The following is a 14,314-nucleotide window of genomic DNA, read 5'->3' on the forward strand; positions in this document are numbered from 1 at the left end:
TCGACACTACCATATAGTAACCGTAAACAATGAAGTGAAAATGATCGACAAAGCACAATATGAGTTATACTTCTTGATTCTATGATAAAACTACAAATCAACAGCATCGGCAATCAAACGCATTTTTTTAAACATACTTCTCCCTTACGATAACTATAAATTATATTGCACATTTTGTAACTTTACATCTGCCCGTGTGTCTGTGAGTATGTGCTCGATTCAAAAGAGACGCGAATAAACATTCACGTTTCTTTTTTCACATCTCTATCTCTCTGTAATAAATACTATATTATGTCATCTGCGTTTGTCTCTAAATTATCGTCTTTATTTTGTAAGCTTTTTTCCCCTAATATTATATACTTTCGCAAATACTTTCATCTGTCGTTTTTTATTTTTTTCAATAAATATAGCTGAATTCTTATACCTTCAGTATATGATATGGTATTCGTCTGTTTGTCTTTTTGTTTCGCACTTTCAATGGTATACGATCGCAAGATTTTTTCAAGCTCACCCTGTCCGGTAATAAGTACTATGCATGTATGTACAGAGAACAAAATCGAGAGTCGACTACAGACGCGTTGAGAAACTGAAGCTCCATACAACAACACGTAACGATAATTTATAACCGTTAACCGATCTAATCAAGACTTTAAAAAATCTTGCGCGTATTTTTCATAACAGTATATTATCATAATATCATAAGTGTATATCTCTTATTTATTTTTGTTCACCTTCGAAACAGTTGACCTTTAAAATATTATATCTACATGTATACGTGGTGTGTACGTGTGTGTATGTGTGAGTTTTTGTACGTAACTGGCTAGCGCACGCTAGATATAATAATTTTTTTCCGGTGCAGCGCACACAAAATCCCTTTGCTATACACTATATAATAAAACTCAACAAGCTCTGCATCGAAGGCTGATCCGCCATTTTGTATTCCGTTAGAAAAATATTTTATACATCTTTTATGAAATACCGCCCAGTCACCTACGGAGACGCGCAGTCGAGCGAAAATTGCCTTTATCCTTCAGCCCCTATTTTTATCTGTAATTTTTTTTTTTTTTTCATTTTGTCTGTAGCGACGTTATTAATGAAACGACGTTGATTCATCCGATAACGACGGAGAAAGGGGTATGCACTTACAATAAAGAGCAAAAATGTAGTCACAGCCGCCGATTGTTGTAAGTGCACCTTCGAACATTGGAAACGCTTTCTATTCGTTTGACTGGCGCGTCTGTGTTTGGTTGTACTCGGCAAAAAATATACATTTCTCAAGCAAAATTATTCACTTAGGCAAATTATAGTGCAATAATTATACTCAACTTTTTTTCTTTGAAATTCATCATATTCGTATGATGAAACCGCATGTACTTAAAAAAACTAATGTTCATAAATAAATTCATCTCTTTCTCACTACGATCCTCTAACAAAGATATTTTACAATCGATAATTTAACTATTTTTTTTTTTACCTAACCAATAAAAACTTAGACTTTATTTATCACAAAGTAGTCGACAGAAATCCATTTTTAACTTCCAGTTATAATATGATTATCAATAATGTTATCTAAAAAGAAGCCGTTGCTAACGTCAATTGTACTAAAAGGAAAGAAAAAAAAATAATGAACAATCACAATCAACAACTGTATGGTTTTGTGGTCAACGAAACACGTATCGAGTAATACATAGTCACGCGTTTTTTGCTAATTTTTCACGTTTATGCATTTATACCTGCAGCGAAATACGCGTTTACGTTTATACTCTCGTATGCAGTTTTATAATAAGTAGTCGTCGCGGATATGCAGAGGAACTTTATCAAGCGAGGGAAACGATCAGCGTTTACGCGGCGCAGCGAGTTATACACGACGAAAGCGTTCTACTAAACTTCAAATATATGTATAACTATGGATTATTTATATTGTATATCCCTAAAATTGAACAAAAATCGCGTGAGTAGTGTGTCGTGTACGATAATCTTCTGAAATTGACATCACGATCAAGTTTCTACATGTAGGTATTGCAACATTTTCTTCTCAACTTTATATTTTCATAAACAAAATATCGCCCCGTAGATTCATCAACACGTCCTCTCTCTCTCTCTCTCTCTATACATATACCGATATTGCATAGATAATCTCTATCTCTCTCTCATGTATGTACATATATATTGTGTATGACCTGCATCCCATAAAATCAACTCATTTTTTTTATATATATATATTATATATCTGTATACAAAACAACGATCTTGATAATAACGCGGATTGGCGGATCGGCCGATATAATATAATATATTCTCGAACAACGTAAAACCTTCAGTATAATAATAAGCAGTTGGTAGACTATATAAATGCATTCATATGTTACATATACATCTCAAACGAAAACGGTAAGTTATATAGTAATTCACTAGGCCTAAGAGGCGACGCGGCTTATCGGAAAGAAGAAGATCTCGACTAGCCGCGAAATTCCGAGACCAAATATTTTCAGAATTTCGCGATTCGCCGGTGAACCGAAAAAGGACGACACAGCAAAGAAATTTAAAATTCGAATAACAAAGTTGTAGGTAAAAGTTAAGAAAAATAAATTATTTCAACAACCTGATTGGATAACCAAAGAAGGAGAAGAAGAAGTGGATGAGATAGGGTGGGCCGCCGCGTCGCCGCGCTTATTGTTGGTCACAGCATCCGATCACGGAGTCCGCGATTAGAAGGCGGTACTGTTTTGGGCCTGACGAGAACCGATGGTTGGGGCAGTTGGTCCAGCTGAACCACCGCCGCCTCCGCCACCGCTTCCCGTCTGGTCCACCGCTGGGTATCCCGGCTCCATGTCGTAGTCCGGCTCGAGTGCTGGATTCACTCGTCCGTTGGATTCATCCTTGCTGCCGTAGAGTCTACCGTCACCGGCTGCTAGAACTGACATCTGCTCGCCCTGTAACACCACGTAGCGAACCACCGACTTTGCTTGAGATTCGACCCCCTTTTCATCCCGTCAGGATACGCGCGATTGCTCGATGGGTGAGATTTGATCGAATTACGGATCCCGGATAGCACACGAAAATACGTCTTTATTGTTTAATTACAATTGCTTAATTTTGTCTTGCAAGTACTGAAACCCGATTTACGCTGATAAAGTTAGTCAATTAATTATAATAAGCAAAAAACGTGCTCTCCGCTAGGTGGCGCGTCACTCAAGGTATGGAGCACTCTCAAGATGGAAGACGCCATCTAGCGACAACCGCGCATACTACTAGGTCGATACGACCCCGTGCTATTCAAGATCAGCTAATGTCTAGCAAAACACCGCACTCACCTCTGCTGGATCGGGTCCAACCCTCTCCACATCCTCCGGAATATTGACGACGCAGCGGAAGATGTCGTAACCAGGGGCGAGTCTACCACTGAGGAAGACGACCTGCGTACCGTAGGATACTCCGACGAGCGTAATGAGCGATATGAGCATGGCCATCGTTCGGAACGGGAACATCTGCACCTTGTTCTCGTAGTCGTATCCCGGATAATGGATCAGAGCTGGCAGACCCATAATCGGCTCGCCTCCGCTGATGCGAACGACGAAAGCGATTATGTAGGCCGTCAGGCTGCCGTAGGTGTTGCAGTACGGCTTGAAGTGCACGACCATCAGCAGCTGCGGGAACAGGATCACGTAGACCAAGTCCGAGCACATCGACCAGAGACCGTAGATCGACGGGATGGTCAGGGCCATGATCGTGCTCAGGATTCCAACCACACCGATGCCCACACGCATCACCCAGATGATCTCCATCTCCGAAGCCTGCGACAGCCCCGATTCGCGTTTTGAGACGCGGTTCGAAGATCATAATGTAAGATCGAGGTATATACTCACCCGCTGTCGGAAGATGAGCTTGTACACGTTTCTCGCGAACATCGAGCTGGCCGATAGGATACTGCTGTCGGCGGATGACATGACAGCAGCCGAGACTGCTCCGAGACCGAAGAACGACACGAAGTCCGGTGTGAGGTACTGCAGTACCATCGGCAGAATCATACTAGTCTCGGTTTCCGTGAGAGGCCAGGGACCCTTGTAGCCCGTCTCGTTCCAAGCTGTGCGGACATATATATATATTCGATATTCGTTTGGTTGTCTCTCGCTATATTGAAATTATTCGTATTTTTTCACGTGAACACGCGATAATTGCCGGCGCTTCCCTTTTGTTTTTCTTCCGCAAGCCGCAAACCCTCGCGCGCGCGCGCGTTCCTGAGGCTGCCTGCGCCTACACCGAAGGGGATTAAATTAGCCGGCGCGTCTACCCTCGCTCTTTCTCTCTATCTCCCTTTTCTTTGCGCGCTATATATACTAGTCCCCCCTCTACGTCTCTTTTATGCCATTAGTTCCTTTGCTCTCTGCAGCTCGTTCTGGAACTCTCTTATTTTCTGGAAACTTTGTTTCTGGTGAAAAGCTCGTTTAGGGGGAAAATCTTTTTTGAACTCGAGGGTGATTTGAAAAAAAAAAAAAAATAATAATAACCACACCCCAATTTGCCACTCAGTTCAGGGCTTCGCCATCAGCCGTTTAATTAATGAAAATGCATATTCCTCACAGACTCCCGCGCCATCATTCGCCAGAGTTTTCAGAGGGAAAGAGAATAAGCAGAGTCTCCACCCTCTCGCAGAGATAACATTCAGCCCCATTTGATACATCAGCCCGCGGCCGTGCTCTTCCATCTTTGCTCGTTTTATTTTCTCTTTCTCTCTCTCTCTCTCTCTCTACCGTGTAACGACCTTTTGCTCTTATTCCAAATGTCTCCTCCTGATGGTCCTGTCCCGCCCCCTACCCCCGTGTCATCCACCCCTCCATCGACGCACGCAACACTCGGCTATGTTTTGCATAGGTGTAAGGTGACTTGCCCCTATGCTGGGGTACAGCGCAATCGATGGCTACTTGACATTTCGCAGCAAGGGGTTGACGCTCAACCCTGAAAATTTTTTTTTCAACCCTCTACACACACACACACACACACACACACACTACTGGTATTCACAAGAGGGTGTGCGCGAGATGAACGCTCGTGTGAGCCGGAGCATGTGGCTCGCTTTGTGCCGCGCTGCTATGGGGCGAGTTCGTCGGTAACGGGAGACACGGCGGGACTAAATACATTTATAATTCAGACACACACACACACATACACACGCGTGGAGAGCTAACCAGCCGAGCGTGACTAATTTCCACTGCAGCGCGCAGCTATCAAAACTCTCGCTAGCTCTAGGGGTGAGTTTTTATTGTTATTATATCTCACCGCCGGATCTATAATACGCATATATCTATATGCGCGTTTCCCTTGCGGCCGGACTAATCTCGTGTTTTGATACGCGTTCGACTATATACCGTCTCTCTCATGAGCTGCGCGCGGGAGATGTGGAATTTTAATGAACTTTGTACTATTCCACTGTGTGTGTGTGTGTGTGTGTGTGGGTGGGTGGGTGATATAACTGTGATACCGCGGGGAAGCGCAGGCGACATTACGTAAACCCAAATGTGGCATAAAAGGGTTGGATAAGCCTATAATTACGCAATTCGCTTTCGCTTGCACAGAGGACCCGAAATTGAGGATCGTTTAAGAGAAAAAAAATATGAATGAATACAACCTTGTATACTCGCGTATAGTCGTAAAGTTTCACGCGTTAATGAAAGAAATTCGCGGGAAAAGAGTGTATATATATATATAACGTCGTCTGGCGGTGACCATCTGCCGGTTTCGATTCGTTCCCGAGAGTAAGTACTCGCGAGGACACTCGCGCGTGTGCCACTGGCGTGTGTATATAGGTATATATTTACGTTTCTCTCGTAACACACCGAGAGCTGCGCTTTCTAATCGAGAACGAAAGTCCGCGATGCGTCTCGAGCTGTGGACGAATTGCGGACGATTCGAAAAATTCGCCTCGTTTATTAATGAATTTTGAGTTCTGAGTAGAAAGTTTGCTATACTATGAGTAAATAAAAATATTACGAACACGTGTGCTTGGAGCGATTATGATGTGTATAAATTTCGAGCAGCGGAAAAATAAAACGTTGGAGTATGTAAAAGACGGTTATAAAGCAGCTGACGCGTGTTCGCGCTTTCCTCGATGTGTATAATACAATTTTCAGGGAAAAGTTGTAAACTCTGCATGGCAGACTCGTTTTTTTTTTTTTTATTAGTTTTTGCATTTTTTATCTACTCCGTTATTTCGCGGTGGGGTGTAATTCCACGACTGGGTTGTTAAAATTTAATGAGGAGCCGTACTATGCATTTTTATGCAAACCGTAATTGGCGAACTGAAGCAGTTGTTTCGCGTAATTGTCCTGTATAGTTTTATTAATATAGAATTATCCCGGGGATAAAGTCGAAGAATATAATAATCAATCAATCACACCCATACACGCAAATTTATTCCCAACGTTCCAGCAACGGCATTTACACGTTGTAAAACATAAATAAAAACAACTAATGGTACACACATAATAATTAAATTAAACAAACTTACGAGTAGCCTTCGCAATAGCACCAATGAGTACGGGTGGAATAGCCATAAGTATACATCCGAAAGCGGCCACGTAGCTGAGTATTTGAGCCCTCGCGGCGGATTTCGAGGAGAGAACCCTCTGAAAGTAAACTTGCCACGGGATACCGCCGAAAATTAAAAGCAGTCCATAGTCCAAGTAGGACCAGTATTCCTTTGGTTCCACCGCGCCAATCCAGTCGACGTCCATCGAGCCCAGAGGCTGCACTATCGGATGCGCCCAGGCAAACGGAATGCACATCCACTGGAACAGATGAAAGGGCCCACGCGATGCGTTCGTTTGAGTAATTTATAGTCTATATAAATTATTAGCTGGATATCGAATCGTTTGTCATTTGAATTTTGCGTATAAATGTTCGTCGTCGATTCTTTTAACCAAAATAAGCGTATTATTCGTAGAATAGACAACAATTGACAAAAGTTGAAAAATCTGCATAATTCATAATCGCAGGTTAAAGTACGTCGAGTATATGTCAAATGTCGAGGCCGCATCCCCTCCTTATTAAATAAATCCGCGCGCACTATAAGTAGCCCCTTGAATAAATAATAAATCTGTGCATAGCATACAACACTACGAGGTACTTTTACCGCCTGTGGGCTATCCCACAAATTTGCCCGGTTTTTACCCATACGTATATATATATATATATATGCATATAAGATTACGGAGATGCTTGCGGTGAGTGAAAGAACGTCGAAATCAATTTTATCTGCTAATCGTTGGTATAATGGATTTTCTTCTGCGTCGTGCGATTCGAGTTCTTGTATGCAATTATGCTTCTATTGTTGGATGCTGAACTTGAATTTTCTGAATGTCGAGAGCCTTCGTAATATCCAGTGCGGAATTATCTGCTCGTTATATTCAAGGGTTTCGTTATGTTGAGCCTCAATGGAAAGCCCGAGTGAATGGGATCTCACTACAATAAATTACAGCTGATACGATAACGTAAAAAAAAAATAGTAAGTTCTCACGGCCTTAAAATCGAATAAAACTGTAAAAGTGAAACTACCTCGTACAATATTTTCGCGAATTAAAAACGAACGAAAGGAAAAAGAAAGATCCAATCGCATTCTCATCTCTCCGTGCGAATCTGACGAAAGCGAAAGGCTGCTCGCATACGTGTGTGCGTATATGCATCTTCAGAGAGGCTTCCCAATAAATTAGCGCGTATAATGGTCGCCCATGAAAACGAGAATGATGCGACCTACCGATAACGGACTTTCCCGTGGGCTCAACGCACGCGCTCCCGTTTCACCTTCTCTCTCTCTCTCTCTCTCTCTCTCTCGACGAGACTCATTACTCAGACACTCTACTCTGCATAGGCGAAATTTCGAGCTTTATTAAACCGAGGAAAAATCAAAGTGTAATGTTACTCTGCGCGTGTGTGTACATCCGGTAACCAGAGATAATCAGAAGCGATGAAAGTCGAGAATCGAGAGCCGAGAAAAATAAATAAATCCGTTGAGTAATAACAATTGACCTTCTTCGCCGATTGAAAAAGTTATGTGTACGTGTAACGTGTACGCTCGGAAGGACGGGCAGAAAATACGACGAGAAAGTGTGCGCAGGCATACGCGTACATCAAAGGGATGTGAAAGTTAATAAAAAGAGTCATCGTATAGCTACGCGCGATAACGTAAAATATGGTCCACGACATTTATACCGTTAATCAGAGCGCTTCACCTACGCGCTCTCGCGTATTGTACGTGCACTTCCGCATTTGCGTCACTATAGTCATACTATAAGCGAGATTAGAAAATGCTTCGCTGATAATCTTCTCGCGCCTGGCATTTCAGTCCCATTATACCGGTGTTATGTGAAAAGCGTTTAGCGCGCGTTTTACTCTCCTGTGTTGCTTCATCGGCGGCGTTATATAAAAAGCAACGATATGGCTTCGGCTTTAATAGTTTTCCAGAAAATCAGACTCGTCGTCATTCGGGTTCCCGGTGTAATGCGCTTTGCGATAGTAATTTGAATTTTCACTACTCACGAGTCCGATAAATATGCAGAAAAGTTGAATAACATCGGTATAAGCAACGGAATAGAGGCCACCAAATAGTGTATAGAAGACGGCGATACAGGCACTCAGTATGACCGATGTTCCTTGGTCCATGTCAATGATAACGGCTAGGGTAGCGCCGAGGGCCGCAAGGATGCCCGCCGCCCAGAACACCTCGCCGCAGAGTGCTGGAAGGAAGAGGAGCCCACCCATACGCTCACCGAACGCGTCCTGGAGCGGGTCCAGCATCGTGATGTACCCCTGCTGTCGCATCTTGTTGGCGAAGAATATTCCACCTGTTCGAACGAGTTGATTAAATGACCAGTCACCGAATTTCTTTATCTCACAGCTTACCGAAAATGAGGCTGAGGGAGTAGCCGAAGGGAGCCTGGCACCAGACGAGGCCCCTCGTGTAGATGGCCTCGGCGGTGCCGTTGATGTAGCCACCGCCGACCCAAGTGGCGGTCATCGTGAAGATGCCGACGAAGAGGCCGATGGAACGGCCGGCCAGCATCACCTCCTCCTCGGAGTCGTTGCCGGCTTCCTTTTTCCGGGCGGCCCATATTCCCACGCCCAAGATGAGCATGTAAAACAAAACGATCGACACGACCCCCGCGATGTTGATCATCTTCGGCGCTGATAGTTCGACCGGCGTGTACTCCAATTGACGCAGACCCAAGTCCGAGAGGTTCGGTAGTCGGTCCGATTTCCCAACGTTCGGAAACCTTCCATTTGAGAACAAAGAAAGAGAGAGAGATAGAGAGATATGCATATAGATAGGGATGACGAAAGATTAGACGTAAAGGTCGCGGCGCGACGATCGAGCGCAGCAATAATTCCTAATGGCTCATTACACTTGACACGGCCGTGATGAATCGCACGCAATTTAGAAGCGCCAAGCGACCCTTTCACTCTCGCGTGTGCACTAGGAATAAAACATTATATTCAAATGATTTATTTTTTGAAATATACCCGCCGTCGGATGACCCGAATAGGCAGAGTAGAGACAATGGAAAATTAAAGCTTCTTTAGTTAGTTACAAAAATTAGTTATACTTTCGAACTTTCCGCGGACAGTCGTGGGCCGTCACCGCGTTATGTAAATGCGCGACTAACGAGTTAGCTTAATTGAAAACGGTACAAGAACGATGGAATCGCAAAAATAATCGTTAGCAAACCTTTGGAGGCCCCTGGGAGTGCAGTCACGCAACAGCGGGGGGCAGCCTCAGACGTGAAAGGGCGTCATGTCCTGGTACCTCCTAGGCTTCCTGAACAGTGCCGAGGTTAGCTGAATCGGCCTGACTGGTCCACGCGGCGGATAGAACGGGGCCCGAGCAATGGCTGTCTTTGGTGCGGTGCTCGTGGCAGCCGATCGTAGTGCCGCCGGGGGCCTGGAATTCGGAGGGCAACAGTCGCCCCAGCGGAGCGAGGTCTTCTGGGAGGGGCTATTCCGCGTTCTAAACGCCAGGCCGCCCATGGGCGCTGATGGCCATCGATTTTCCCTGCTCCGCGGGTTAGAATGCCTCTTTCCCTTGAGCCCTTGCTTGCCTCCCCCCCGACTTGTGCTGCGGCCTCAAGCTATCGGGGATGCTCTTTTGGGGTTGGTTCCTTTTTTTCTCCTGCTGCCGCTGCTGCTGCTGCTGCTGCTGCTAGTAGTCCGGTGTCAGGACAATCGTCGGCCTGGGGCGAAGAGCATCTAGGGACTGTGCTCAGCTTGTGACTCCGCGACACCTTCTGCAACACGTCGAGGAGGCCAAGGGTTTGATAAATTAAAACCACAGCGCAAAACGCGGAAACTTTCGTTTCCGTCGTGCAGCACGAGATTGACGCGAACCGCAATATCTGATGCTAAAAACGTTGTTGTATCGTATCGCTTGGATGAGATTACTTTCGTAAAGTTTATCTTTTAATGGGTACAGCATATTGCGTAGCTGCTTTTTTCGAAAATTAAAATCGCGATTCTCTGGCTTTAGTCTGCAATTAGCTATGCTCGACACGGCGAATTTCGTTCTGAAAAGCAGATATTCCAGGAACAAATGCAGTTTTGGAATGTACGGTTTCGTCCTCTTAATTAAAAGTCACTGCTAGAATACAGTTTTTAGGTTTGCGAACGTCTTGAATAAAATTCTAATATCTCCAAATTTCAATAATGTTATTTCATTGTTAATTTATGATTATTTATATAAAAAAAAGACAGGCAGAATTTGAGAAAGTTTTATAGAATCAACGGATGCATTAAGAAATACTTTAAAAGCCAACGTCAGAATACGTATACTGATTCATTCACGGATTGCTTTCTGCTGCTCGTTATATAATATATACGTGAAGAACTGCACGCATGCGCATCTCAAGCACTGCAATGCTATATTGACACGTGCAACGCTACTAAAATAAAACTTTTTGAATCGAGAATATCGAATTTCGTCGAAAAATTTACTAAACAATTGAAAACCATAAAAATACTTGACGTGCAAAAATGCAAATGTTTTTTGTTAATATTGTAAAAGTCTAAAATGAGCACAATTCGAAAAAAAAAATTGCTGAATCGATCCTTCAAAGATAACGAAGAAAATTAGTTTGCAATAAAAGCCAAGGCCGACGCGGGCGTCCCTTCCATATTCACACAAAATAGTATTAGCGTCCATAACACATCACGTCCTGTGCATCTTTCCCCTGATTCAATCGCGTTATACCAACACATCATTCACTTATAGCGACATTCAATAATGCTTATAGCCGCGCGTCTACACCATTAAGAGCGTGACTTTTCACATAATAAAAATGTTTTTGGTCAACAACACCCTCGCGGAAGCTTTTGTCACGTACCTCGCGCTCTTCTGTACCAGTTAATCTTTTATCGAGTACAAAATACACATAATCGTCATCGTCATCGAGGCTTAGAACAACCTGTAGAATTAGACTAACATTTCGAAAGCTTACACCGCAAGTATCTCTCGGCGAGCTTAATTCATTCATGAAACTTCCAAGTCGTGCACGACGCAATCGACGGGTCAGCGATTAAAATAAATTAATTAACTCATCCGATAAGCGAGCGCAGTTCATTAGAACGCCGAGTGCGCCCTGAATAAAGCTTCGCTGCAAGCTCCGATTGTCTTGAATAAAACAATATCGATCGAGCGGTTGGCGCTCATCGATGCGCTGTAAAAAAGTCGCGGACCGTTGAAAAATTCAGAATGAAAACTCACGTCGGAGCTTTTCCGTTACTGCAAGCTCGGCTCTCTTTCGCGAGTCATCGATTTTAACGATCTGCATTACACGGAGCCTCGAAGTAGCTACTGTGTGCACTACTGCCTGACCTCGACTCAGGCCTAGAGAGATATCGACGCCGCGAGCTTGCGCGCAAGCTCGTCGATGTCCCTTGACTCGCGAAACGTATTACACATGCATCGCTGCTACTTGCAAAGCTGCTTTACAGCTCTTATAGATATACATATAGCAGCCATTCACGAGAGCGAAAAAGCAGGAAATGATCGAATAGTGTGCGCTTGCGCTTGCGAGGTGGAAAATGGCAATGGCGGAACATACGAGCTTCGAAGCAGCGAGAGATGAGAGGAAAAAAAATTTCCGATAAGCCTTCTTCGTATTTATAGAAATAGATCGCGTGCGACCCTGAAAGACGCGAGGGTACGTAATAGTGTGTGCGGTAGCGGTGGCGGCAGGTTTGCGAGTCGAACGACCCGAGACTTAGTTGGAGCGAAATAAAGCTGAGCTTAATTATCATTGCGACACTCGCACGCGAGACTATCGCTCTCGTCGATTTTCTCGCGCTTTCGATATAATCCCACATTTTTTTCCGTTATGGTTATTGAGCTTTTTTTGGCACGAGTTAGAGCTTGCGTATCGAAAGCTCTAGATCCGACTTTACGGCTATTTTTACACGTAATGGAAACTCTGTATCTATGAGAGTTGGCCACGTATAGGCTCGTATTTCTAATTCAAGACATAAAATTAAAGCTCGTCGAGGAAAAAAATAAAAACATCTTTAAGCCGATCGGAAAAAAGGTCTCGAAGCTCGCGAGCTAAAGCGGTAAACTTGAAACACTTGGTAAAGGACGAGGTCGTCGTCGTGACGTCGTCGCGCGAGTCTAGCAAACGAGCCAAGCATCTATATGTAACACACAGGGATAAGCAGTAGGCGAGTCTAAGGTAGTATACGTATAAACAAGGGTGTATGTATGCGATGCGAGTGTGTTAGAACGAGACAACTCACGCAACTATCTGGAGCCGATTGGATGTCGGTCGGTGCGGGCGTAAACAGCTGCCGCCAGGGCTGCGCTCTCGTATAAGGTATATATATATCTCTCTCTCTCTCTCTCTAATATATCTATATACTCCGCTCCGATCTCCGGGTTATCTCATGACACTTATATCCGCCCTTACTTGCATAAGTCGAGAACGATTTTATAGAAAACGTAAATCGCACACGCGGTCTTTGTACACGTGTGTTAGTGTTAGTGTGCAATATGGGAGAGAGAGAGACAGCCAAGGCGGACGAGCCGCACTGAGCCTCTCGCGATCGCGCCAAGACGAGGCTTGCGGGCCGACTGAGGGGCTCGCGATATTGATTCTCTCCCGTACCCCCCCGACGCCGACGTCAGCCGCCCCCGCGCGCGCAGCCGCAACCCCTCCTTCACAGAGCTGATAAGGGACGGATCCTCAGCGACACGCCATTGGTCGCCGGGATGATTCTGCGCGCGACTTGTGTGTGTATATGCTATATACACATCGGAGGGGGATCTCTCTCTCTCTTTCTCTTGTGCTAGGCTCTCACCTGGGCTCCTTTTTTTCGTCGCTCCGCGACCCTTTTTTTCGAGGCGACGAGGCGTCTGACGGCCGGTTGTTCTCTTTTTGTTTTTTTTTTTTTGTTCCAGGCCGTGGGTGGATTTTTTCGCGTGCTTTTCTCGGATTTCATTCAATATTCACGCGAGATAGAGCCTATATATGCCGCGCACATATATCCTCGTTATGATGTCTTGAATGAAGGTTTGTGCGCCTTAGGCTATTTCTGCAAAAAGCTCGACTTTATATACTTATCGCGCTGTATGCGGACATATAAGTCGAGGGGCTATACTTACGACGGTTATGTATAGAAAATTGTGCTCTTATTGCTGTCCGGTGGAAATAGATGTGCTTTGTATATTGTCCACGTATATATAGGGAATCGCGCGAAACTTTGTAAGTCGGGCCGTTTTTTCTTACGCTATACGTTTCCCGAGTATTTTTAACCGTTTCGGAACGTTCATTCAGAGCTGAAAAATTGAGGCCTTTTTTTAAATTCCTTGAAGCTTTTTTCATGCTCTCTCGACGTTCCAAACACCACCGGAAAAATCGAATTCGGTGCGAGTGTGTCCCTGAAAAAATTGGTGCAATTTATATTTGCGATCGTAGATTCCGCCTACACGTGCGGGCCTCCCTTCCCACGCTATTCTAAGTTTCGCGAAAAAGCTCCTTTGACGTCATTCCGAAAGCTCATGCAAATATACCGCCATGAGTCGATCGATAACGATATACGTTATATCCTCGCGGCTCTATTTTTGAAAAAAACGTGTTACTCTTGCAATTATATGCAGATAAAAAGTTGAAATCGAATGAAAGTTGTAAAATTCCGAATCTCATACTGCAATCTTCCAGTTCGAGAACGAGGCGGCTGTACATACATCCCTATGTGTAAAAAGTCACCATCGCGTCGAACTTTCTTCGGAAACTTTCCGCAGCCTCGATACGACTGCGAGTTTACTTCAATAAACATCAGC

The 14,314-nt window shown here is 44.3% G+C and overlaps 1 protein-coding gene across 3 annotated transcripts; it reads right to left on the bottom strand.

Moving 5' to 3' along the window:
- Positions 1-385: 385 nt before the first annotated feature.
- Positions 386-13,117, bottom strand: LOC100121508 (solute carrier family 5 (choline transporter)-like). 3 transcript variants are annotated; one of them, XM_016988334.2, is made up of 8 exons: positions 12,772-13,117; positions 9,719-10,274; positions 8,896-9,266; positions 8,533-8,837; positions 6,506-6,785; positions 3,867-4,084; positions 3,315-3,794; positions 386-2,960 (listed from the first exon to the last, which is right to left on the bottom strand). In XM_016988334.2, the coding sequence occupies exons 3-8, from the start codon at positions 9,167-9,169 to the stop codon at positions 2,709-2,711; spliced, it is 1,809 nt and encodes a 602-aa protein (XP_016843823.1). In that variant the 5' UTR covers positions 9,170-9,266; positions 9,719-10,274; positions 12,772-13,117; the 3' UTR covers positions 386-2,708. The 3 variants fall into 3 exon arrangements, with proteins under 3 accessions (XP_016843823.1, XP_008209973.1, NP_001123290.1); XM_008211751.3 differs by having other exon boundaries at positions 386-2,933; positions 12,772-13,116; NM_001129818.2 differs by lacking the exons at positions 9,719-10,274; positions 12,772-13,117 and having other exon boundaries at positions 844-2,933; positions 8,896-9,169.
- Between the last annotated feature and the right edge of the window lie 1,197 nt (positions 13,118-14,314).

Source organism: Nasonia vitripennis, chromosome 4 (assembly GCF_009193385.2).
Source record: "Nasonia vitripennis strain AsymCx chromosome 4, Nvit_psr_1.1, whole genome shotgun sequence".
Taxonomy (NCBI): Eukaryota; Metazoa; Arthropoda; class Insecta; order Hymenoptera; family Pteromalidae; genus Nasonia; species Nasonia vitripennis.

Excerpts from the sequence above, each read along its gene's own strand:
- LOC100121508 (XM_016988334.2), bottom strand. The coding sequence starts at position 9,169 with ATGATCAACATCGCGGGGGTCGTGTCGATCGTTTTGTTTTACATGCTC. Across the intron at positions 6,786-8,532 it reads TCTGCATATTTATCGGACTC|TGGATGTGCATTCCGTTTGC; the intron begins GTGAGTAGTGAA and ends CATCTGTTCCAG. Across the intron at positions 3,795-3,866 it reads AGCTCATCTTCCGACAGCGG|GCTTCGGAGATGGAGATCAT; the intron begins GTGAGTATATAC and ends GGGCTGTCGCAG.